General features: G+C 42.1%; 1 protein-coding gene across 4 annotated transcripts in view; it reads left to right on the forward strand.

Moving 5' to 3' along the window:
• HDAC9 (histone deacetylase 9) overlaps window positions 1–26,418 on the forward strand; it is a 497,559-nt gene that overhangs the window by 393,955 nt on the left and 77,186 nt on the right. For all 4 annotated transcript variants that reach the window (XM_080974605.1, XM_080974606.1, XM_080974608.1 and 1 more), the window contains 2 exons: window positions 7,958–8,077; window positions 8,413–8,510. In XM_080974605.1, coding sequence (XP_080830731.1) covers window positions 7,958–8,077; window positions 8,413–8,510 — 218 coding nt within the window. The remainder of the gene's footprint in view (window positions 1–7,957; window positions 8,078–8,412; window positions 8,511–26,418) is intronic.

Genomic DNA, 26,418 nt, shown 5'->3' on the forward strand with positions numbered 1-26,418 from the left:
TGTAGCTGCAATCTGCACCTCCATGGAAAGGGAGGTGTCGAAGATTACACCCAAACTCTTAACGGACAGTTGGCACTAATTGCGCCCCCACAAGAGATGGGAGTTGCCCCCCCAATCCCATATCGTCCCGTCCCAGCCACAGGACCTCTGTCTTCGAAGGATTTAGCTTCAACCGGCTCCCACGTAACCATCCAGTACCTGTGCATCCCATTGTTGCCACCGAGAGCTTACTTGCATTTGGGAGTTTGCGGCAAACAGAAGCTCCCTTTCTGCATACTTACCATGTATTCTACCATTTAGGAGATACTGCTACAGTCTGTGAACGAACGGAGGGCCTTTAACCTAGCTAACACAGTCATACCTTGGTTTTTGAACAGCTTGGTTCCTGAACATTTTGGCTCCCAAACGCTGCAAACCCAGAAGTGACTGTTTCGTTTTGTGAACTATTTTTGGAAGCCGGATGTCCGACGGGGCTTCCACAGCTTCCGATTGGCTGCAGGAGCTTCCTGCAGCCAATCAGAAGCTGCGCTTTGGTTTTTGAACATTTTGGAAGTCCGGAACTGATTCTGTTCGACTTCCAAGGTATGACTGTACATGGTTTCATAGGGAGGACGGGGATGCTTTCTCTGGCTACTGTGTTTGAATACCCTGTACGCCGGAGGTGGCCAAGAGCAGTGATAGATGTTGTTTGGGTGTTCCACTTGGAGGTATGGAAATTCCCCTCCCTGATTTGGACTCTCCTTCATTGGGTGGTGTTAAACAGAGGTTGGATGGCCATCTCAGGGATTATTTAGCTGTGATAACAGGGAAATGGACTAGAGGACTCTTCCAACCCTACAGTTCTACGATTTACATGCATCAGGGATCCCCGATGGGTGTTTGTATCTGAGTTCTAAATCAGGGTTCTGAGAAGACTCACTTCACAGCGAGCCTTGCATGTTTGTATCAGCCCAGCCACCCTGTATGCAATGATGTTAAAGACTGTGTTTAAAATAAGGAGCAGCTCACCTTGAGCCCGTGTAGAAGCCTCTTTTTATGTGTGATGCTCCTTCAAGTGAATGGGGCTATGGAAAAATGGTGATCATTTGTTTGTGTGTTCAGATGATCAAACACAGATCAAGATTCCCACTTTATCCATAAATCAGCAATTCCACAAGTCTGCCTCCCTTTAGGATGTCTCCTTCGGCAGGACTAAGTAAAGTACAGTGGTACCTTGGTTTAAGAACAGCCCTGTTTACGAACTATTCGGTTTGCAAACTTCACAAAACTGGAAGTAGTGTCCTGGTTTGAGAACTTTACCTCGGTCTAAGAACAGAAGCCAAATGGTGGAAGGGCACCAGCGGTGGGAGGCCTCATTAGGGAAAGCGCGCCTCGGTTTAAGAAAGGACTTCCAGAACAGATTAAGTTCATAAACTGAGGTACCACTGTACGTGTGTGCATGCTCGGAATCCCACATTCTGTAAATCATGGACTGAGATGTAGGTCCAGAACAAACAGAGAGTAGCTCAAAAAATAGATAACTTGTTTTTGACACAGAGGGTGACTTCAGAAAGGTATAATGAATTATGTGCCAGTGGGTAATTTGCATCAATTAGTTCCCCGCAATATACATATTGAAAGAAAGATGGCAGGTGCCAAGCTGCAGCTGGTGGATGTGTTGTGCTCACACTACAGTATTTTTCTATCTGAAATTTCTGCCGACGCATATTAAACATTTGACTCAGCCCTGGAAACTGCTTTTCTCTTGGATTTTGGGATTATGTGCATTGAAAAAATATAATGAAGCCAGATTGTTTCAACTAACTTCCCTCCTTCTGATCCTTGGAGCTTTTACCATTCCTTTTAAAGATTTAAATCTGCAATCCTGAAAGGATTTTCAGTGTTTACATGCTGAAAAATAGGAATGGCATAGGAGGAATTTTCTCATAGTTACTGAATAGTTCTTGAAGGAGACTGTCTCATGTGTGGCATACAGCTCCCGAACCAAATGCCCTAAATGGGACTGCCCTGCTTTTGTGTGAAGTTCATGAGGCTGTATAATATATTATCTCCATCTTCTTTACTTAACAGAAAATAATACCACCATCCCCATTTAACACTTTATGTATACTGCATGTTCGCACCAAGTTCCTATACATTCAGCAGAAGCCAGCTCCATCCATTTATATGAAATATCTGCTCCTTCCATTACAGTGAATCAGTAAATGCTTTAAAAAATCAAAAAACAAAAAGGCAGGAGAGTTTTGTGTATCCACCCTGAATCTACAAGGTTTGGCTGGATCAGAATAAACATACTGCTTGCCATCAGGTCTGAAGATACCCATCTTCTTTCATGCTGCCTCCTTTTTCTCAAGGGAATCAAGTATCCAACAGACCTCTAAACATTTTTCCATATTTTTTTTTAATCAGAACCTAAAACCAATTTTTGTGCACTGGTAGTTTGAGACAGTAACTTCCACATCATTGCCTATGTTGGATCTGAGAAGGTTCTCCTTGGTGGGAAGAGAAGTATCATTACTACGTGTCAGAAATAATTTGTGGAAGCACCCCACAAAAATGCAGAATGGATGTTAGAAAAAGTATCAAAAATATTATCATTTCTTTAGCTTTGCCCTTGGATAAAATTGTGCATGGAACCCAAAGGTTTGGTGTTTCAACTATGCACTGTGCAAGAAAAATGTCCCCATTTATCCTGCTATCAGCAACTATGCTGGAACTATTTCCTTTATTTCTGTTGAGGTAACCATTTATCAGACTAAAAAATGACTTGCCCTCTTTCTTTGTCTATCAGCGCTACTACTCATGTTATGTTGAAAAATAATGTGTATTCCATTTTTATCCCACACATATAGGGAGAAAATGCATCAGTATTTACAACAATTTGTTAAAATTAATTGTGGCAGCTATAGATGCAAGCAGGCAAAAATTTCCACTCTGCCCTGTGTTTGCTGCATTCAGCATCATTTCTGTTCCATTACAGTTCAGCTTCTGTTGAAACATACATTGTTCATCTCGCTATCTGATATGGCTGAAACTAATGTAATTAATCACATAATTAACTTCAGTGTGTTTCAATGGAAGGAAAACCATGAGAACAATGCAGACTATAATGTCATTTATGCAGTGTTTGTAATCTAAAAAAAAACAAAAACAAAAACAAAACAGAGATAGAGAATACCACTCATATTTGCTTGCATGATTTTCATTCCTGGCCTCAGACAAACGTGCAAATTGTCACAGTTTCCACTTCCGTTTCTGTTTCTGATGGAATTATCCAACATCCTTTATGGCAGCATCTGTTTCCAAGGAACAAATAATATATTTGGCTTACACATGTCTACTCAGAAGAAAGCCTCATTGTCTTCCATAGGATTTGTTTCCAGACAAGTATGTGTAGCAGTGTAGCCTTTGTGGCAATTTTAGAAATAGCATACACAAAGTTAACATATACAGAAAAAATAGCCTGCACAAGAGGCTTACCGCCCATGTTTTGCTGTCTCAGCAATAGTTTATTTGGACAGATAAATGGAAGAGTAACAGCCATATACTGTGAAAACAATGTTTACAATATCATATAAGTTAGACCACTGGTCTAACTCAGTATTTTCTATACATTGACTGCAGTGGCTCTCCATGGTCTCTGCTAGCACTGCCTGGAGATGTCAAAGTTTTAATGCAAAATGTGAAGTACAACGGAGCCACAGCCTTCCCTGCCCTGCCCTTTAGTTTCCAGAGAGAAAATAAATGTCATTGTACGTCTCAGAAATATCAAATTAGGAATGCATATTCTGAAGAGCGCATCAGTGCTGAGAACTCGAATGGCATGTATTATTATAGAAGTTATCTCTGGTGGCTCACAAGCTCATATCTTGGGATCATGCATTGGCAGAAAGAGACCTTTTGCCATGGTGGGGAGGGCAGGAGAGCCTGCAAATCGTGCTGCCGAAGCTCTGCACCCAAAATTCCCTTTTGGATTTCTTTTGGGGTGCACAGTGTCCTTGTGCTCTCCCCAATAGCCTCTCGATGATCGAGCTTTCCCCGGAGGTTAAAGCAATCGCTCTATCTCCGTTAGGAGACACCTAAGAAAAGCATAGCAAGAGTAGTGGGAATGTGCCTGAAGCAGGGAAAAGTTCTCAAGAGCTAAACTAGTGAGTAGTGTTACTGTTAAGTGGCATCTAGGTCATTTCTGTTGCAGCCCTGAGCCACCATTATATTGTGTTCTGCAAGATTATGATGCGGGTGGCGCTGTGGGTTAAACCACAGAGCCTAGGACTTGCTGAATCTCCACGACGGGGTGAGCTCCCGTTGCTCGGTCCCTGCTCCTGCCAACCTAGCAGTTCAAAAGCATGTCAAAGTGCAAGTAGATAAATAGGTACCGCTCCGGTGGGAAGGTAAACGGCATTTCTGTGCGCTGCTCTGGTTTGCCAGAAGCAGCTTAGTCATGCTGGCCACATGACCCGGAAGCTGTACGCTGGCTCCCTCGGCCAATAAAGCGAGATGAGCGCCGCAACCCCAGAGTCGGTCACAAATGGACCTAATGGTCAGGGGTCCCTTTACCTTTACGCCCTTTAGGCTGATGTTCTAGGATTATCGAAAGACTTTCTGGGCCTATGTGGCTTAGAAATTGCGTCTAAATGTTTTGCGTTTTGGTCGAGTCTTACTTAAAATTGACATTTTAAAGAGCTGGCAACACACATGTCTTTAGCAGCAACTGCAACTAGACTACATTTGGCTTCATTATACTTGGAAATCTTTGAATGGCGTGCTGTGATATATTGTGATGATTACCTGCACAATAAGCCATCACGGCTCCTTGGGAACAGGTTTTGCTGAACATACTAATGAGCTCACCATGAATTTTAAAATTCCTTAAACTATGTTTTGCGGTTTTCATTTCCCCAGGAGCTATTTTCCTTAATGAAATAACACAATCCCATTTCAGCATTAATTTGAACGTATCAATAATAGCTTAATAATATTATGGATTCATAAAACATCCTGCAGGATTACTGTGTAACTCCAACTCTGCATTACTCCAAAATAACTGAAACTAAACCTCAGCTTGCATAGAGAATAGATAGCCAGTATGCTCAAATTTCATTATTTTGGAAGATTCGTATCCCCACTGGTGCTGAATGCATTTAATGACACGGGGAGGCAGATCCAAGATTTGTAGGTCACCCACTCTCCTTTTTTACTTGATGTGTGGCCTTGTGAAATCCATAGTGGTCACAGAGCCAAGTGAAAAGAGAAGCACAAATAGGTTGTTCAGCAACCTAATTAAATTGTAGTTCTATGCTTCAGTTTGGGGAAATTATCTAGAGCACAGATATGACTGACTTGTTTATTTAGTGCATTTTTATCCCGCCTTCCTTTATCCCGCCTCCCACCATAGAGCACCATGTTGTGCATATGGAATTTCCATAGAGTCTCCCTTCCATGGCTAGCCAGACCATATTTGCTTTTGTATGGTGGCTGTAGAATCTACCCCGAGACCAAGTTCCAATACGTCTGGCATGTGTTCTTCCTTATTTGTCACGTTATAATTTAAACACTTTAACCGGTGTTCCTCTATCAGTTTCAGCTTGGACCCCTCCAGGTCAAAGCCAGCATCAATAATCTGTTCCACAGAAGAGTGGACAAAAGTGGACACTTGTGGATAGATACAAGCTGATCTGCAAAGATCTGTAGGCTGGCTTTTTCATTCCATTCCGTAAAACCATGCACAAGGAAATCTCATAAGAACAAAATAGCAGAGGCCCTTTCTTCCTAAATCACATTGAGATGATTGGGTACATACACAGAAATCCAAAGAAACCAAAACTTTTTGTAGGTTCCTCATCAGAGGAGCATTTGAACCATGAGACTCTGTTGGAGAAGAAGGCAGCATCTGCCTCAGGATCCTAACCTTCTCTGAAACTTCATGCCCCCCCCGCCAAATCTTCCATACCCCCAAAAGGGAACAGTTCCACCGCGTGAGAACTACTGACCTAAGCAATCGTAAGTCTTTCCTTATGACTGCCAGTCCTGTAATTGCATCTCACTGCCAAGTCAGGAAATAGGAATATTCTCAGTTTAAACAATCAACTTTTTCACCAGTATGAAATGGCAAACAGCGATGCTTGTAGCAGTTTAACAGAAACTTTGTGAGACTGGACAGTTCTCCTAATGCATTCAACAAATTTAAAAAAGAACCCCCCAAAAAACCCAAAATGGGCACATAGGCTTTTCTAACCAGTCTCACACCAAGTTCGCTGCCCTAGTACACAGACATATTTTACCCACTCCTCCTGACTTTCCCACTTGGGCTCCATGCACCCAATAGGTACATTTCAGTTCCTTATAGTCCCTTACCAGATGCATGGACTGCATTCTTCATTAGCTAACCACCAGGTACCTGCTAATTCAGTGATAGATGATATGAGATAGTGTGATCTAAGATACAAGGTTATGGAAGACACCTGTGAAAGGTTGCTTAGGAATTGGCATAGGGTGGCTGGGCAGGTGACTCTCTCCCTTTGTTGCTCTGACCAAAACAGTGCTCCCAGCTTGGCCTCAGCCCTTCTTAAAAGGGTCACATGACTTCCTCTGGCTCAGACTTCACCAACTTGATGTCTTTCAGATGCTATGGATGACAATTCCATTCAGCTGATGGGCACTGTGGTCCAAAACACCTGGAGGGCACCAGGTTGGCAAATCTGATCTGGGTGGCTGTTATTCATTTGGCTGCTCTCCTTGTAATTTCCTCTGCCCAGTGGGAATGGACAGTAATGATCTAAGTCAATACACAAACTTTATGGAAGCAGCCCTCACAAGACTGTTGTGGCTGTGAACAAATTCAGTCTCGGAAAGCTTTTTTGCACACCAACATCCTCAGTGTATTTCCTTGGAAGCAAGTTCCATGGATTTTCAGTGGCAATTATTTCCAAGCATGCGTGTTTAGCACTGCAGCTTAAAATATGATCATAGCTGCTAATAATTGTTGCTAGTAAGTTATTGCTACCAATGATTCGTATGCGTGTAGCTGCATTGTATTGATGGAATAGGCAGATCTTTTATGCTGTCCTTTGTCAGAGGATTTGCAATTCATTCTTCAAAGTGGCCTGCCAGCAAATAGCGTAGAGGATGAATGGCACTTGTGGCCTTTTGAGGATCAGGCTGCTCCAAGCTAATGAGATCATATTCTTACATCGTCAACTGCAGCCGTCATGATTTTATGAACATAAAGTATGAAGTCCTTTCTGCATCTGGGTTCCCTTTTGATGTGGATCTCGCTGCGGAGGGACTGCTAACTGAACTGAACATTTCAAGGAAGCCAATTTACTCAGCTGGTTGCAAGCCCTTTGACCTCAATAGTGGAACTTGGCAAATCAACGAATACCCGAATATTTAGTGCTCTTTCAAGAATTGCAAAAATGCTTCATAGCCCATAGATCCTCCTGCAGAATTCTAGTTTGTATTTTAAACATTAGTCTTTCTTCTTCTTTCTTTTTTAGGCCAATGAGACTAGTTAATTAAGCCTGAGGGGTTATGAACTGTTGGCAGTTAATAAGTCATAAAATTCCTCCATAAAACAGGATGCTAGATTCCATCACTGAGACAAGGAGTACAAAGAGCCGGTGTATAATATCTAATTGTACAAAAGGACTGGGATTTCTCAATGACTGCTCATCTGGAGTCTCAAGGGCATGCTCACTGTGGTTTCCTGATTTTTAGAAGCCGGTTTAAAAAATGAGTGTATTAAAGAGTAATTTGCCTGAAAGTTCAGGAAGTTTGGGGTGGTGAAGGGCGGGTGGAAAGGGGGGAGAGAGAGAGAGAAGAGGAAGGAAGGAAAAAGAAAGAGGGAGAAACACAAAGAGAGGGAGAGAAAAAAGAGGAGGAGAAGAGAAAGAAAAGGGCTCTCGGCACACTGGCTTGGACATGATTGTGTTTGTCATCTGTTTTCTTTCCCCTTTAGGATGTTCACCATGGCAACGGTACACAGCAGGCTTTTTATGCTGACCCCAGCATCCTGTATGTCTCTCTCCATCGCTATGATGAAGGCAACTTCTTCCCTGGCAGTGGAGCCCCAAATGAGGTTAGGTTTATTTCTTTAGAGCCCCAATTTTATTTGTATCTTTTCGGGTAATTGCGTTGCATGATTACCCCTAATTTTCTCATCCTCGACTGGTGCTTTAAATTGCACTAGATTACCAAATAGTCCACTGGGGCCAAGGGACCAGCGCAGAACAAGTGCATAACCCAGAACAGTCCTTGTCAAATGGGGGCCAGGTTGATTTGACATGCCGTTTGATGTTTGTTTCAAAAGGACGTTTTTTGGATGTTTTCTTATTTTGATTCACTCCTGGCCTTTCCTCTCTCCCACCCCCCTTCCTCTGGCACTTCTCCCCCTTCTCCCACTTCTCCTTTCAGGTTGGAAGTGGCCCTGGCGAAGGTTATAATATAAATATTGCTTGGACAGGTGGCTTGGATCCCCCCATGGGAGACGCAGAGTACCTCACAGCATACAGGTTGGTTCTTGTTTCCTTCTGAAAGTGCCAAACAGAAGTAACCGAGCTTGAAACGTACAAGAGTTAGAATTGCAGCAATCTTGAAAGCCATAAACGTGACCCATGGTGAAACCTGGCTTCAAGTTTTTGAAAAAAAGAAGAAAGAAAGATCTGTTATTATGTAGTGTTTGGAGACTTTGCTGAATTTCATAAAGAGTCAATGTTAATATTGCTGGCCACCCACGAGAGAAACACACACACCACTTCATGCCTGAAGCAATCATGAAGTAGCCTAGATTGCTGGATTGTTTTGGTTTTTTGCCCCCACCCTGTAAACTGGTTAAAATTAGAAGCCTTTTCAAAGGTAAGAAATATAATGAAAATCCTGAATAAAGTGTTGGCATCATGATCTAACCAGGATCATGCTCAGTTCCCATTCATTCCCTAGAACTTGCTTCCTGGTATATGGAAACTCACCGTTACACCCTGACCAAACATATACAGAACTAAGACCTACTGTTGCCAATGACATCCATAATCTTCCATGTAAGATGTTTAACAATGGGGGTGTCAATTAATGGGAATGCAAGTTGAGTGGTTAATGGGCATCACAACCAGCCATTGCGCACATTCCCCTGGCCTCATGGAGAATATGGACACAATCCATTCGTGAAGAGGGAATTGTGCATCTTCCCGAGTCAATATAGCAGACTTTGGGGGATGTGCCTATCTCGGCTGAATTTTGTACATTCTCTGGGCAGTATGCACAATCTCTGGTCAGTATGCACAACCTCCATGAAATATGTCTTATTCTTTCTGCGTTTCATTCAGAAATGTGACCCCCTTCCAGGCTGCTTCTGGACCACGGCCTAATCTTAAATAGCCCACAACATACCATTCAAGCCAAGAGGACTCCAGAAAAATATTAACTTTCTTCTAATGTTCAACCTCCTTTACACCACTCTCAGTTGTTCCCCAGTCAGCTGAGCTACACAAGGGGGATTGCACATGTGTATTGTGGTCAACAAATGAATATTCATTGAAAGAGAGAGAAAAGTAGAGTTTTCACCTCTTAAAGAAAAGTTAGACTGAAATATTATAAATATTTAGCTGGGAGTATGCCTCATTGATTCAGTGGGGCTTACTTCTGAGTAGATCCACACAGGATTGGGTTATTAGTTGACCATTTCAGCCAATTAATTAATTATATGTACATAGATTTTCATATGGTTAAATATTATTTCTGCAGAGAGAAAAAGTATGCTTTGTTTTTATACTATGTGTGTACTGTGTCCCATGTGTGTCACCATCCTAGAAGAGATATTTCAGTCTGAGTTTGGGAAAAGGGGGGAGTGCCTCTTCTTGGATGGCTACAATTTTTGCAAGTTTTTATATTTAAAATAACGGAGGGAGAATCTGCTGCCAGATTGGTGGCATTCTTTAGCAAATTGCAATATTTTTAGTTGGTCAGTTGTTTGTTTGCTGTGTATTATTCACACCCTGCATTGCAATTAAAATAGTCAAAAGGCATAATATAGTCAAAAGGGCCACAAGAGTCATCTAGTCCAACTCCCTGCAATGCAGGAATCTTTCACCCCATGTGGGGCTCGAACCCTGAGATTAAGAGTCTCATGATCTAGGGACTGAGCTATCCAGCCTGTGGGGCTAATTAGCCCCCCTACCCCAGCATCGTCATTTGGCCAACAAGGTCATTTCAGTCAAGGCACATTGACCTGGTGGGATAGGCTAACTTGTGGATGTACCAAATTCAAAAGGAAGAATGCTCCTGATTCTTCCTTTCCTGCTGTAGCTCGAATTTTGTGCTTTTAAAATTTGATACCTTTTTATATCATCCTGCACAGCACCTCATCTTGAGAAAAAGCACCAAATTTGAGCTGGGCCTGAAGAAACATCCTTTGCAGCCTCAGCTTGAATTCAAAGGGGGAAAATGGGGGAGTGCACCTGGGTCACATCCACACCTTTACATATAGAGTGCCTGGCTTCCCCCAAAGAATCCTGGGAACCGTAGTTTTTTTAAGGATGCTGGAAATTGTATCTGTAAAGCATAAACTACAGCTCCCAGGATTCTTTGGGGGAAGCCATGACTTATCAAAGTACTCTAAATGTATGGTGGGATGTGGCCTTAGAGTGCACTCCCCATTTTCCCTTTATACCTGTAGAAGGAAGTTAAAACTACCTGACACCATGTGGCACATTCAGTGATTGATAGGTAGGCATCCCAACCAACATGTCAAAGCTGCTCATGGAGGCTTGGCCAATCTTGGATCCAGCTCTTTGTTGCATCCAGTTCCCTAGCCATAGAAGTGTGTTCAGCAGATTTTTCTTGTCCCTGACAGCTGGTGTCATCATATTCCAGGTTTCATTCTGTTTCTTTTGGAGGGAGTGGGCAGACGTTACTGCTGTTGGATTCACAGGTTCAGGGATAGCAAAGATGTCAACACACTGAAACAGCCCTTTGGATATAGCCACACCGCCTCTTGGTCCCTGGCTGTTGATACCACAGTTTAACCAATTAATCAAATAAATGTGGCATCTCTCGCCGATTTTCTGCTTTAAGATATCAAACCTGCCTTTCACATCCAAATCCAAATGTATTAATAAGGCAGCCAAATACAGGTTGTTGCCAAACAGTAGCATATAAATTTAAAATGTAGCTAAGAATTATACATATAAATAAAAAAAACCATGATCCATGCAATAAATAAAGCACACATGAAAGAACAGAATCTTAAATCTCATCTACCTAGTCTATGTTGAGCAGCCTTCACTGTGAGTTTAGCTATATTAAGCATTACAAACTTGTATCAACCAGACAACAGATATTTAATCTTATCCATGTTACCGACTGTAGCAGCCAGTGCTAAAGATTTCTCCTTATATTTTAGCCTAGGTGTTTCAGACAGTTTAATGTGTAGTGCATTGTGTACTCTACCCAGGGGCTACCACATACGCAAAAGTACTTTCATGTCCAGTTTTCTGCTATTGCAGCTGCACAGCTCATTTTTTTCTCTCCTCCCTCTTACAGTGAAATTGCTTGATGAAGTAATGCATGTCAGGAGTGGGCAAACAGTTGGCATTGGGTCAAGAATGCCAGGTCAAGTTTGCAAAAGCTAGTTCAGGACTTTACCAGCTGACAACAAAACCACTAATTTCTGCTCTGACCAATGTCAGAATTTATAATTGCAAATGTTATATCTGCTGCATACCTTTGCTGGACTGCAAATATACCACAAAATCTATAAAACCTGCCTTTCCTCTACCCCCCAGGACTCTTGGGTGGTCCAGGAAAGCACAGCGCTGAGGTGGTTTTATATTCAGACATAACACACCTGACATCGACCCCAAACACACAAGCAACATAAAATCACAGCCTCGTACTGTTTCTGTGAAATGGGTTTTGATTTCATATTCATAATTTGCCTATCGTGGAAAACACCTTGTCCAAGATTCAATTACTTTTAAGGTACGCCATCCAACCTGGTGAACCTCAGATGGTACACACTTCTATATTTTCATTAATCATTTGCTGAGGTCAATCAAAAAGTTGGGGGGGGAATAGGGTGTTTAGATGGCACAAGGGTTTGGTGCTGGAGTTCAGCTTCTCTCACCTCCTAAAAGCTTGGTTCACATTCAACCCCAGTTAGTGAATAAGGGTAGAATACTAGAAGCTGAGCCAAGCACATTTGGTGTTTAGTTCAACCGCATGGCTATCAGAAAAATTACCACAGTTGGACCGATGGTATCTCATCTGAAGGGGCAGGGAGGAATGCACCCTGAGGTAACTTAGCACATGGGTCAGTCACTGAAACTAAACCCAGTCTTTTTCATTCAGAATCAAGGAGCATTTGGAACCTGCGGTGTGAAGCGAATTATGCCGTGCTCCCACTCTCCAAATGGCTTCTGATGCTGTGGAGGTTTGCTTGTGGTCAAGGAAGGTGGCTGCCTTGCCATATCCACATGCTTTGATTTTGCTTCCTTTCGTGTATGAAAGAGCAATTTAGCCCATTTAACTGAACAGTTTACTTAGGCGGATAGCCTGGGCTGAATGCCCTTGTAGTAAAATAAGACGCCTAGCCCTGTGTGGGACATAAACTGAACATCCTACTCCATGGCTGCTATGCATTCTTGACTATCGTAGTCATGGTCTCCCCAACCCACCCAGTGGTGACTGGTGTCCTTAGGGACTGGATGGGCAGAAGGTAGGAAGACCAACAGTATGTGGCGCCAGAGCCAATGACAGCCAAAGCCAATCTATTCTAGCTTTGTCCCCATCCTTTCCCCTGCTAGGATTATGCTGAGGCAATACTGAGACTAAGGAAGAGGAGTCCCACCCCAGACTTGTTGTAAGTGAAAAGGCAAGCAGGTGGTAGCTGGCTGGTGGCAGACTGAACAGTGCTCATTTCACTCTATTCTTTCTATTTTTCTTTATGGGTCAGGGATTTTCTGTTACATATGCTCTCCATAATTTTTACAGTTGCTGTGCCCATGTCCTAAAATGTAGAGAAGGGAATTCAAAGGAAGTGGACTCCCAAATTACAGGACAGACCCCATAGTTACACAGGGGGTACTGTGTAAGCAAGGAAGCAGAAAAATTTATTTGACTGTAAGTGGTCAAAACTCTTACTGATATGAAATCATTGTTTATCCAGATAGAATAAAGGAAGAGTTAGACACTGGTTTTGGCTAGGTATGGCAGAGGAGGAAACACCCAGTGATTGGGATGCAAAAAATGGGGGCATGCCTAGACTTGAGGGGATAATTTAAACTAGAGTTACTCTGAAAATGAACAAAAATGCAATGCAAGACAAAAATGGTGGCTCTGTCGAAATAGAAAATGTTTCAAAATATTGGCAAAAAAACACATCAAAATCTGAATTGCTGTTGTTTCAAATCTGCCACCTCTTTATCCAAGAAAAGGTTGTTATTTTCAGGTTGGATTCTTGAAATCTCTTCCTTTTTGCAGAATTCTAACTCTTTCCATACCAAACCACTCTTTTAAGATTTCCAAAGCCTGTGGCAACTTCTTTGAGCCAAGATCCTTTTCAAACTGGGAATGTTTATTTCCCAATTTTCTTGAATTATGGTTTGATGCTACAACCTTTGCTTTGCAATAGCGCAACAGGCTTGGTACGTGTTAATGAGAATGATTCATGGTTTATTATGGTTAATGGTTAATTATGTAGCCTTAAAGATGCGTAAATATATAAACATGCTCTTCAGAATATATCTTGTTTGAGGGGCCAATGCACAAGGGAAGATAGATGGTGAAAGGAGAGCAGGGAGCATGCAGTGTGGAACAAAATCATGCTTATAATCTCACAGTCATGGGTTTGAGCCCCATATTGGGCAAAAGATTCCTGTATTGCAGGAAGTTGGCCTAGATGACACTTGTTGTTCCAGCTCTACAGTTCTAAGATTTGAAGATTCTATGACACAGCCTGCTTGCTCTTTTAATGCATTTTCATAGGTTTCAGAGTTATGTCTGAATCTTTCCAGTGTGGCTGTGAGCAAAAATGCTCATGCCGAAATATCTGTGGGTCTGAATTAGAAAGAACAATTGTAAAAGCAGTGAAGGACGGAGACCTTTTGCTTTGGGCAATGGATTTTCCGCATATATCTGTCTGGGGGAGGCAGGAAAACAGAATTACCAATGGAATTTATTCCTTTAGTGGGCTTCACACACACCCCTCATTTAAACCCTTTAAATGCACAAAGGAAACAAAGCAAAATGAACACAAGAGACGTCTCCTCCCTCAAGCTCACTTTACAAAAGAAAATGAATGGGGCGGGCGTTCTTTTTAGGGGTCCGGCAATGATGACAGCTGCAAACATTTGATTTTTAGATGCTGCCTTCCCAAGATGGGCCATAGGAATGGAGGCAGGGGAGCCAGAATGGAAACTGGTGAATTAAAAATGGAGCCAGGGGAGAACCTGACAGGTCAGAGAAGGAGCTCAGTAGAAAGTAGTCGATTACAGGCAATTGAGATTCACAGGCCTTCCATAGTTTGGCCTGAAAAGTGCTTTGGCCTGAGTGCTCAGTGCAGGCCTCCCCATTTGGTCCATGAGGCTGTTTTGGCCACACTCACCTGCTCTACACCTAGTATCATCTATGGCATTGGGTGGGGAGAAGGCTGAGACAAATGGGGGGAGGGGACTGGTGGCACCTGCAAGGGCTAATGCACACCATGTGAAGTTTTTGCAAGAACTGACAGTCAGTTGATCAGCTTGCACAGCTCAGAGAGGACAAATGGACACAAATAGCCCCATCCATACCCTCTGCTACCATGACTTTCCTTTTGCAGGATCCTAAAATAAGTTCTTGGTCTTGGGAGTGGGGAGAGAGAAGGCAGCAGAAGTGGAGGAAGGTCGTAAGATCAGGGTGAACAGAAGCAATCTCACTCAAGTATTTGAACAAAAGCTCTTGAATGCTCCCTGCCTAACAGAATCCTGCAGTTCAAAGATAAAGGAAAGTCAGGACAAAATCTTATGTGTCTGATGGGACATGAATTGGGGGGGGGGGGGTTGGGGGAGCACTGCAAATAATAATAATAATAATTATATATCTTTACCCACCTGGCTTTGACGTTAGCTGACTTTTCATATTCTAATATTCTTTACCTATCAAAATGCAATCTTGCTGGTTGGGAAGTTTTTGTAGTAGCTGACGGGCAACCTTAAGTGATGATAATGCCCAAAACGTTCCCCTTTTTAAACTGTGTCATTTTAAAATTTAGTATTAGCACAGTCCCATAAGGTTTATCTGAAAAGCAGCTTGGGATGGTTGAACACCTGTCCTTTTAGCATCATTTATGACTAAATGACTAAACAACAACAACAACAACAAACATTTTTATAACTCCAAAAATGTGTAGGTGAACAGTGTCTACCGATTTCCTCCAGGATTGGCCTGTGTTCCCCATATGTTCCCCTGCTTCTCAATGGGGGCATTTTCTAATGCTTAAGTGAATGGCTCACCTTCTTCTCTTTTGCTCACTATGTACAGAAGAATGATGCCGAGATTAGGGGGGGTGTGTTTTGTGCCATGTTTCATTCTGGGAAAAACAAGTTTTCCCAGGGATTGTTTAATCCTTGTATGGGCCTCCAAAAGAGCCCATTTTCTTGTAGATACGTAACAGAATACCCTTGAGTAGATTGCCAGTGGAGGGAACTGAAGCTGAGTGCTACTTTTACAACCACAGCCTTCTCCTGTGTGAGATAAAAGTTCCAGGCCTGCTAGTTTGGAGTCAGCAGGGAGCTCCGAAGTGATAGCTCCAGCAAGAGTATCCCAAGGGCTATTTATTTAAAAGCAAAGGAGCAGGAGCCAAGTTCATTCCCTACCTTTGTACTTGCAGCAATTATGCAAAACCTCAATGATTTCACATTTCAAACCTCAGTGTTTCTACATTTCATGTTCATGGGGCGTTTTTAGCTGCTCATGGTATGGTTGTGAAAGTTGTGTTGTAGGGTGTGTCTATTCATGGATGCTTTTTAAAAAAAGAAAAAAGTTTGACTTTTTTAGTTATTTTAGCCAGGGCTTTTTTTTCAGCCACAACTCAGTTCTGGCACTTCTCAGCTGGGCACCATTGCCATTCTGAGAGAACAAGGAAGGTGTTTGTGGTGAGTTCTGGAACCAATTTTTCTAGAAAAATAGCCCTGATTTTAGCACATGTAGCTCTTTCAGAACCTGCAGCTTGTTTTCAGTTCTTTGGTTCAGCCATCGAGCAACCCAACAGGGCCTGTTACTATTCTTCCCATTTTGCAGTTGGGCAAATAGGGGTCAGCAGAGTCTGAGGTGAAGGACACAATGGTGCTACCTATTCAAAACCAACTGGGCTGGCAGCTGAATCTTCAGTATTGGTGATGGGACAGCATTGTGCATCACACCCGAGAGGAGCAGGCTGGGTTAAGAAGAGCAGTGTAGGATGCCTCGCTCTCCCCAACAACCCCTTGCCATTGCTCACTGCACCCCTCCAGAAGTGGTTATAGGGGGGCCACTTCTGCAGCATCCAAGAAAAGAGGAAATACACCACTACTTTCACCCCGCCAAAAGAGGAAGACACCAACTTGCATAAAATGTGCATGGGCTATTTCTACACATAGATGCAAATATATAAATAAGAATTTATGCATTTATTAATTACATTTATATTCAGCCTTTCCCTCCAAGGATCACAGGGTGATGCACTTGGTTTTCTGCTCCCCATTTTATCGTCACAACTACCCTGTGAGGTTGAGAGACAGTGGTAGGCCCAATTTCACCCAGTGAGCTTCATGGCTGAGTAGGGATTCGAAAGCCTGGTCTCTCAGGCCAAAGCCCAACACTGTGGACCATTACAACACACTTGAATTGAAACAGAAAGACCAAACATAGTAGGGAAGACTGTGACCAGGTGCCGTTTGTAGCTGCTCGGTCTGCTGTCGAGTTGATAGGCAACTTCAAGACCTCTGCTGTCTCTGCTTGTGGTTTGTTGCATTTAAACTGGACTTGGGCTGGACAGCTCTTCAAGAAGAGGACTCCAGCAATTGGAGGGTCGTACTCTGTAAAGTAGGCCACACAGTCAAACCGACTGACTAACTGCTTCCTAGATTTCTCACAGGGCCTGTTCTTGGAAATTTAGACCTCTGGCTTCTCCCCTTCTGAGACTCACACGTGTTTCTTCACATTTAACATCTCACGGCGGCGGGGGCGGGGAGGGGGGAAAAGCTGCAGGGAAAAGGACAGTCCGTGAAAGGCTTATGTGCTCCTCTGCTCCCGTTCACCCCCTTGGGAACCAGCTCTTCCACATTTCAGGGGCCAATGGGGCTACAGCTACGCAAGTCTGTAATGTATAGTTTGTCTAAAGCAGTGGGCCACACTGGCTCTAAACCACCATTAATCCTCAAGAAAGAGGTGGACATAATTTCAGAAGGATTTTTTATTTTAATGTAAAGCAAAGAACATTTTCTGAAGGTGGAGGTAATCACTATAGCACCCTGTTCAATAGTGAAATGGGAATATTTTCAGGATGACAAGTGAGAAATAGACTAACTGGTATCTTCATGGCTAGAGTGACAATAGCGAGAAACAGATAGGTAGCCGTGTTGGTCTGCCATAGTCAAAATAAAAAAAATCCTTCCAGTAGCACCTTTAAGACCAACTAAGTTAGTTCTTGGTATGAGCTTTCGTGTGCAAGCACACTTCTTCAGATAGCGAGAAAGAAAGCATTGACCGGGGGCGGGGGCAGGGGGGGCGGAGAGAGAACTATATGAGAGCTGCATACTGTGCTTGAAAATGAACAGAACTCAGGAATTGCCAGAAAACATTTCCCAGAGCTCCACAATCATCACATTCCCTCCAAGTTTGTCCTTGTTTCCAAGTTTGTTCTCATATGGTGTAATCAGGGTGAAAAGTGATGAGGCGAGATAAAACTCACTATCCGTGGGCTCACTTGCTTTGCACTTTATTCATGTTATATGTGCCTGAGTTAAGTTCTGTAGTGTCACCGTTTTTTAATTTTTTAAAAAGCAACTTGCAGTGAGGGTTGACCTTACATCGCACCACAAAGCAATAAATGTTAGGTAGACTCCTGAAAAGGGGGAAGGCAATTGCCTCTTGCATTTTCACTTCCGAGAACAGTCTAGTCTTGCAGCTTGTCTGAAGAGCACCAGCTGCTTTCGTGGGGAAATGGTGAGAAACCCTAAGAAGGGGTCCTTGATAAAAATTAATTTCTCCAGAAAAGTATAAGGATTTATGTGGCACTTCCATAATAATTATTGGTTTATTTAATTCTGTTGAGCAAGAGTTGATTTTCTTGACAGTCTGAGTTGTTGCACACTATGCCTTAATTCTTGGCATCTTTAATGTCAATGTCCAAGGGACATTGTTTGGAGGAAGGAATGGAAAAAGGTTTGTTAGGGGAACGAGAGAGAAAATGCAACACCTAGAGGTCTTCTGACTGGCTTGTTATACTTCAAAGTTTACAATAAAGCTATACCAGCAACCCTGCTTTTATTTTGTGACACACAATCTCCTTTTTTCTTTCTTTCTTTTCCTTTTTTTATTTGGGAACTCCAACTTCTTCTCGCCAAAACACCTTTGACTCCCTTTGCTATTCCCCCTGAAACCAGCTTTTGAAAACAGCAGATGAAGCTCATTTAATCCACTGGAGAGCCAGAACAAAACCTTTTCATTGCACAAATTAATTACTGCAACTCAACTTTCTTACGGATGCACAATTCCTTTTATTGGCACGTCTGCATAGGGGGCAGGCAAGAGAGAGGATAATAAACAGTGCATGCATCCACTTTTATGTGATTTGAGTTGAAAACTGATTAAAGTCTTAGCCTCTAGATATTTTCCAATAATGGTTCAGGCTTTATCATAAGTGTCTCTAATATTTACAAAAAATGGTGAAATGAAATATTACAAGTGTGTGAGTGATAAATCATGTCCCCCATTTTATATACAAATGTGCTATATAAAATGGCAATGAGATGAGAAAAATCATCTGCAAGATCCTTGAAAAAAAGAAAAGAAAATTATTATGATTTTTATTTATTGAATTTATATACCTCCCTATACCCGGAGGTCTCAGGGTGGAACCCCAAGTTTCTGTGGGTGCATTCATCAATATTTTAAATTATTCTCCCCATACATTGAATTGTATGGATACCTGCAAGCTGTAGCTAACCACAGCTGTTTCCAGGTTAGTTAGAAGGAGCAATATAATTCACTGATTGACCCTGAAATATCCTGACACAACTATGGCTAGTAGGGGCTTATAGAATGATGGGTTTGCAATAGTAATGGGGGACAAATTCAGATTTTTTTTGCACCTGATTATCACTTCCTGAAACAATATGTGAACCGAAATGCAGACCACCTTTGAAATTTGCACTTTTTCCGAATTTGTGATACAATTCCTCAACCAAAAAAAAAAATGTGCACGTGAATAGGTATATGGTGCTTAAAATGCATACGTTAATGAACATAAAGTTCAAAATGCATTCTGCTATGGGGAACTGCTTGTAGAAATGTGTCAATTAGGCAAAATCACATGCAAACATGGGCATGTTTGGTGAAATCCACAGTAAAGTCCTGACACACTTCGGTGAGGGCTTAAAAATAGTATAAAATTTCAGACTGATGCTTTTATTTATGCTGGAAGCTGCCCTGAGTTGCTGGGATGGCCCAGTCAATGGGCAGGGTACAGGTAATAAAATTATTAATAATAATAATAAAAAAAGAGGAGAAGTAAACTTAAGGTTGTAAAAATGACAGGTTGAGAGAAGCTGAAATGGACAGTTTAGTTGGGGAAATTCCTCAGTGTATAGAATCAGACTGAAACTCTTGATTATCTGTACTAGGGTCGCTGAAAATAATATCTAGAATTGGCACACTTTCCTGTGCCAGTGCCCAGTATGTTTTAGTTGTCCAGCCCAGTTCTAATGTAAAATTGTGTAAGCATTTGGGTCTTTGATGCAACCCTTCTAGAAATTGACATCATTACAGCATTTGCACCCTGGTGCTTTATATGTATTGTTTAACTGCTTTCCTTTGGTGGATATTTTATTAAGGTCTCATTTTCCAGAATGAGAAGGCAGGGTCATTTCCAAAGTAGCAGAAACCAGGTTAGCCACATGCTTCTTTTAAATATCTGTTTTATGTAGCTTAGCTAATGAGACCACCTCTGCCTATTCTTTTTGTTTGTTTTCTTAAAATAAAATTTTTAAAATGTCACAGTGTGGATGCAGCTGTATAAATGTGTTTCTGCCTATTAATATGTAAACACACCCCATCCAGACAAAGTAGAGGTCCTGTTAGCAGGTCTGCCTGCCTGCCTGTGGCTGCAAACTGTTTAGGAGGAGATAAGGCTCATCTTAAAGTTTCAGGTGCCCTTGAATCCCACACAGTAACTAGAAGAGGGCCGAGTGGCCTGGTCAGTGACTCAGTGGTTGACCAGGTAGGGCTCAGAAACACTCCTTTCTGAAATGACGGACAGCTGCTGCTAGTCAGCATATATGATGCGTAAGATCCTAAGAACAGCCTGGCTGTTTTACACCCATTTAGCTAAGCAGATGCTTCCGTGAAGCCCAAAAGCAGGACATGAGCACAATAGCACTCACCCTACTTGCAATTTTCAGCAGCAGCAGACCGCATATTGCTTGTGGTACTACAGGGCCATTGGTCTGACTCAATATAAGGCAGCTTCCTGTGTTTCTAAAAGGGACATGGGTGGTGCTCTGGCCTAAACCACTGGGCCTCTTGGGCTTGCCTCAGAAGGTCAGCGGTTCAAATCCCTGCGACGGGGTGAGCTCCCGTTGCTCGGTCCCAGCTCCTGCCAACCTAGCAGTTCAAAAGCACGTCCAAAAGTGCAAGTAGATTAATAGGTACCGCTCCGGCAGGAAGATAAATGGCATTTTCATGCACTGCTCTGGTTTCGGTGTTCCATCACACCAGAAACAGCTAAGTCATGCTGGCCACATGACCCGGAAAGCTGTCTGTGGACAAACACCGGCTCCCTCCGCCTGAAAACGAGATGAGCGCCACAACTCCATAGTCTCCTTTGACTGGACTTAACCGTCCAGCGGTCCTTTACCTTTTTACGTATGTTTCTAACCTTACAGCACCTTGGTTTTTAACTCTCCCTCCTTACCTGCCTCAGAACTCCCCCTTCTTCACCAACGTCCTCTGAATATTCAGCCCTCCCTTAGGAAGGCAATCTCTTTTCAAACCTCAGTTCAAATTATAGCTACTGTGTTGGATTAAGGCGTGGCACTCAACCCATAGAAGTGTGGCACACGTCCTGGGGGCATGGCACGCCACCTGAGGGGGTGTGGTGCCCAGTGCGGGCAGAGGGGCAGCCGCCATAGCACCCCACCAGGATCGCACTGCCGGGGGCGGTGCGCTCCCCCTGCACTCCTCTTCCTCCGCCAGTGCTTGGAAGAAAAGGTAGAATATAAATGGATAAATAAATAAATACATAATCATAAATGTGTGGAACACTAGAAGAGGTTTAAACAAAACAAGTTTAAGAGAGCTACCATTGAACTGGCTAATCCTAAATTAGGAGACGCCAGCATAGTTGTTGGATCCCAACTTCCACTATCGCTGATCATTGGCTGATGACACCTCTAGTTTTAGCTCAGTCTGTATCTGTGTTGGATTTCAAATTGTTTTTATTGTTGATGTTTTAATAGTTAAATTGCTTCAATATGTTTTCTGGGAAGCAATCAATAAATGAAATGAAAAAACTTCTGGAAGGTACTCTGTTGGCTACCCTGTCTGAAGCCAAACCAATGGGATCAACCCACTTTTTTAAATGACAAATTTAAGGGGGTTTGGAGGAGGAACAAAAAACTGTGCCGTCTAACATGAGTTCCATATGTGATACCAAATAGGTGGCACAATTTTACACAGCTGCATGGAATATGATTGGGAACTTATTCATTCATTCACTCATTTTATTTGCATGAGGCTTTTCCACACACACAAAAACCATGCTCAAAGCAGCTTGCAACAAAGAAACAGGGACGCATTTCAAACAAACACTACGAAAAGAGTTTCATAATAATGTAGCAAAACAATGACGTAATATCGATTTCATAGTGGCATAGTCAAACAACAAGATAGTAACAATTTCATAAGAACACAGCAAAACAAAGACAGAATAACATCCATAAACCACATTTCCATATTTTAAATATCACAAAATTTCTTAAACAACATGCAGCATCCAGCAAAAATAACAAGGGAGCTTCGCAGTTTCACCTCAGTCCTAAAACATCCCTCCCATGACGTTCCTCAAATTCTTGAAGCAAAACCATAAAAGGGAAAACTTCATGTGATGCTTAAAACAGATTATGGATTAGGTTGTTTTGCCTTCTTCAGTGGTAAAGGGATTTTGTTCCACTTAGGTGGAATCTACATACATGTTAAAAATGTTGTGAATGTTAAATAGTGGGTAGACATAGCAGACGACGCAGCGATTTCTCCAAAGCAGCTCTTTATTTGTAAGCTGGAACAGAACTGAACAGCAAACAGCTCAGTCGGCCTACTTTTATAGGCAGCCGGCTGTCAACATTGTAACAACAACAACCCAGGGTTTCCCGCCTAAAGTAACTGACGAGGACCTGAGTGAAAACTATATACACGATACTCCTGGTGGCCAGGGTGAGAACTTCAATACATAACAGTGAAAACTCTCTCTCTCTCTCTCTCTCTCTCTCTCTCTCTCTCTCTCTCTCTCTCTATAAATGCATTGAATTTGCTATAGCTCACAGTCTCTGTCTAATGTCACAATTGTATATTGCACTTTACAACACATTCAAAATGTTTTATTTGCAGCTGTATAGCTGCGTCCTATTACTGTGGTACTTCATTTGGTCTGTTGTTTCAAGCAACTGTGGAAGACAAAACAATTGAATGTGTTGGGCACACTATTATTTCACAATGATTTCATTTTGAGGCTTTGCTTTCACCTTCACACACAATTCTTTGGTTTCCAGACCTCATGGTGCTGCCCTGAATTTTTTTCTCCTTGAACAAGTACCGGTACTTCCCAAACCGTGCTTCCTATGGTGCCACATCCCTCAATGACATAAGATTAAAGCACATATAATTTAGAATCCATTCTAGAGCTGGGATGATTTCATTACTTTCCAGAGCTTGGTTATGTTGGAAATTCACAGCATTAAAGAAGTTCGTGAAAACTATTATGCAATAAATCAATTCAAACTTGAAATGACATCAGATATTCATTACAATAAGGAACTGGCAGATAAATGGGTATTAGGAAATTTACAAATTTGGGGAGATTACGCTCTAATTGAGACCAGAAATTTATTGGGAAATGGTTTAACAAAGATCTGCAGGCAAATTATTGGTGATGGTGAAACATGCATTTCCCGTATTCCATTTCCCCAGTATTTACATAGTGTCTTCTATAATTGCTAAGCATGGTTCATTGAGGGACTGCACACAACTTGAGGTGCTGCTGACTGGTAGATCAGTTAAAGGAATCTTGAGTCAACTATATAAAATTCTAGCTTATCTAGATGCTACAAGATACCAGGATAATGAGAAAATGAGATGAATACCAACATCTCACAAACAAGACGGAAATGGAAACATTTCCAACACTTTACAGAGACAAAAAGAAGAAGAAGAAGAAGAAGAAGAAGAAGAAGAGTTTGGATTTGATATCCCGCCTTTCACTCCCCTTCAGGAGTCTCAAAGCGGCTAACATTCTCCTTTCCCTTCCTCCCCCACAACAAACACTCTGTGAGGTGAGTGGGGCTGAGAGACTTCAAAGAAGTGTGACTGGCCCAAGGTCACCCAGCAGCTGCATGTGGAGGAGCGGGGAAGCGAACCCAGTTCCCCAGATTACGTGACTACCGCTCTTAACCACTACACCACACTGAAGTTGGTTTTCTGGTGTGTTTAACACCACAGAGATTAAGATGGATATACGTCAACGGGAAAGTCAGCTGTTAGACATGGGATGCAGCTTGTGCTATCTTATATGAAATAAGGTCCTATCCCCAAATAAGAAACTATTGGGTTTTGATAGTAAATGAAATTATCCCTGGCTATGAGCTGCCTGTGGATCTCTAGGCTATGTGGAAGTGTAAAACCTTTGGTTATAGGGAAATGGCTGCACATTTACTGATGAATCTGTCAACCACTGAGGATTGGTTTTATATGGTTAAGCTTTCTAATATTAACAGAGTAAGAGAAGGAACACAGCAAAATAACTCATTTATGCAGAAGTGCAGCTTGTTTGTCCGTTATTGGCGTGAGAAGGTCCAGAACACAGTTTTGTTACATGTTGTGATAGGAACAATCTGATTAATATTTTCCTTCCTTCCTTCCTTCCTTCCTTCCTTCCTTCCTTCCTTCCTTCCTTCCCTGCCCCACCCCTTTCTTCCCTGGTTTTTCTTTCCCCTTCTCCTTTGTTTTTTTTATCTGGAGAATGTAAATAAATAAAATAGACACCCCTTATTTATTTATCAGTTCTGGAGAACCTAAAATAATGGATCTGATGTAGGTTGTTTGTTTGTTTGTTTGTTTGTTTAAAATACTATTGATCTACTCCTTTCCTATTGTTGAATTAAGATACCTTGCATATTTCTTTATTATTTTATTTATTTGTTACATTCACATGCCACATTTCCTCCAGTGACCTCATAGATACGGAATCCTTGGCCTGATTTCAAAATAAAAATATTATTGGGGGCGTGGGGGGAAGAAAACTATACCAGACTTCCTATGCACATTTTGCTAATGCGTCAAACAACACTTTCAGAAGTACAATCCGAACGTTGGTGTGTGTGTGTGTGTGTGTGTGTGTGTGTGCGTGCGTGTCCTTTCCCCTCCCTTTCTATTATAGCCTTATTTCCAGCGGTATTTTCTTGACAAGCTCAGTAAATTGCTGGGTGTATTGGACCTTTGAGGCTTGGGGCAAAGAATGGGAAAATTATTTACAAAAGCTTGAAAATATTTAATCACAAGAGGCAGGGGGCAACAATGTTTTAATTATCAGTACCTTAGGCCATTGGCTGGCTGGAGGCTTTCTCAAACAACCAAATGCACTGAATAGCTGTTTGCCAGCCTTAGGGTCAGGCCTGAGATGAAACAGATAAGATAATTGGCTCTAATGAAATCCAGAAGGCCTTGGCTTTCTTGTTTGAGCTTGGATTTGAAAAGTGCGTGTGGAAGTGAGGCTTAATTCAAACCAGTCCTGAACTAGGCCCATTTCTCAATGACTTTGATATTGTTTGAAGTTCTAAAAGTGTTCGCCACACCACTGGCCTGCTGGGCCGGGCCTCCCCGGTCACCTTAATTACTAAGCTTTATTGCTGACTTTACTACACAGGAAAGGAGCCATTATATGTTCCATCAACATCAGCTCTCCTCAGATTGGAGGAAAGGGCAGGGTGAAAGGCCACTGTAGGAAGGCAAAAACTTCACTTTGAGGTAGTCGGATCATTTACCAGTGTTGAATTTCACTGTGCTATGGGTGGACATTCCTTACAACACAGAAGTCAGATTTCTACTTTAAAAAACATTTTTAAAAAACCCTCCCACGAAAAAAACCCCAAGTGATTAGTTTTCAAAACATTTTGTTTGTGCTTGATTTGTGAAGGAAGCCTTTCCATTTTTTTTGAGGTTGGGATTCTCACAAAAAAGGGCTATTTAATCACCTTTGAAGGGAAAGATACCAAAGTTTAAGGTGCGTTGCAAATAGAATGGATTCTTAATGCTTCTTTGAAGTGCAAATTAAAGAGGAAACCCTTAGAGTGAGGCCTAACGCCCTGAAGCGTTGGTTCTCCTATATCTGGTTTAATATCTTAGTTTAGGAAAATATGAGTGAATGCAAGGTGTTCTGGAAACATAGGAGGAGTTCCTGTGAGGAGTCCCTGCAGTGGAGGTAGATTTTATCTACCCTACTTCTAAAAAGTGGATTATTGTGCCGTTTCTACCAACAAGCATTACTGTGTTTCAGTTCCGAAACCAGTTGGCTTTATAATGTGCCAACTGCTACTTCCACTGTTGCTTTAATAAGCATTTGCAAACAAAGAAGCGGGGAAATCTCAAAGGTGCATAAGAAACACTGACATTTATAAGACTTTTCCTTGGTGAACGAACACTGAGGGTGTCACCAGTCATGGCAATTTAGCTGTTCTAATCATTCTGCTTCAAGCTGAAAACAGAACAGCAACTCTGCTTCCAGGGCTCTAGAATCCAAATGGTTCTCACTAACAAGGAGGACATCCCCCCTTTCCCCAGACTCAAACATAGGCTAAGATTAGAGTGTTTGGCAGCACCACGGCATGGCAAGATAGGGTTAAACACGCCCTCACCCCTCACTGCAGTTTGAGCCTTGATTGTGCTCCTCTCCCTATGGCTGCAACTTAGAGCGTAGGG

The sequence above is a fragment of the Podarcis pityusensis genome (assembly GCF_964106645.2).
Source record: "Podarcis pityusensis genome assembly, chromosome: 12".
NCBI lineage: Eukaryota > Metazoa > Chordata > Lepidosauria > Squamata > Lacertidae > Podarcis > Podarcis pityusensis.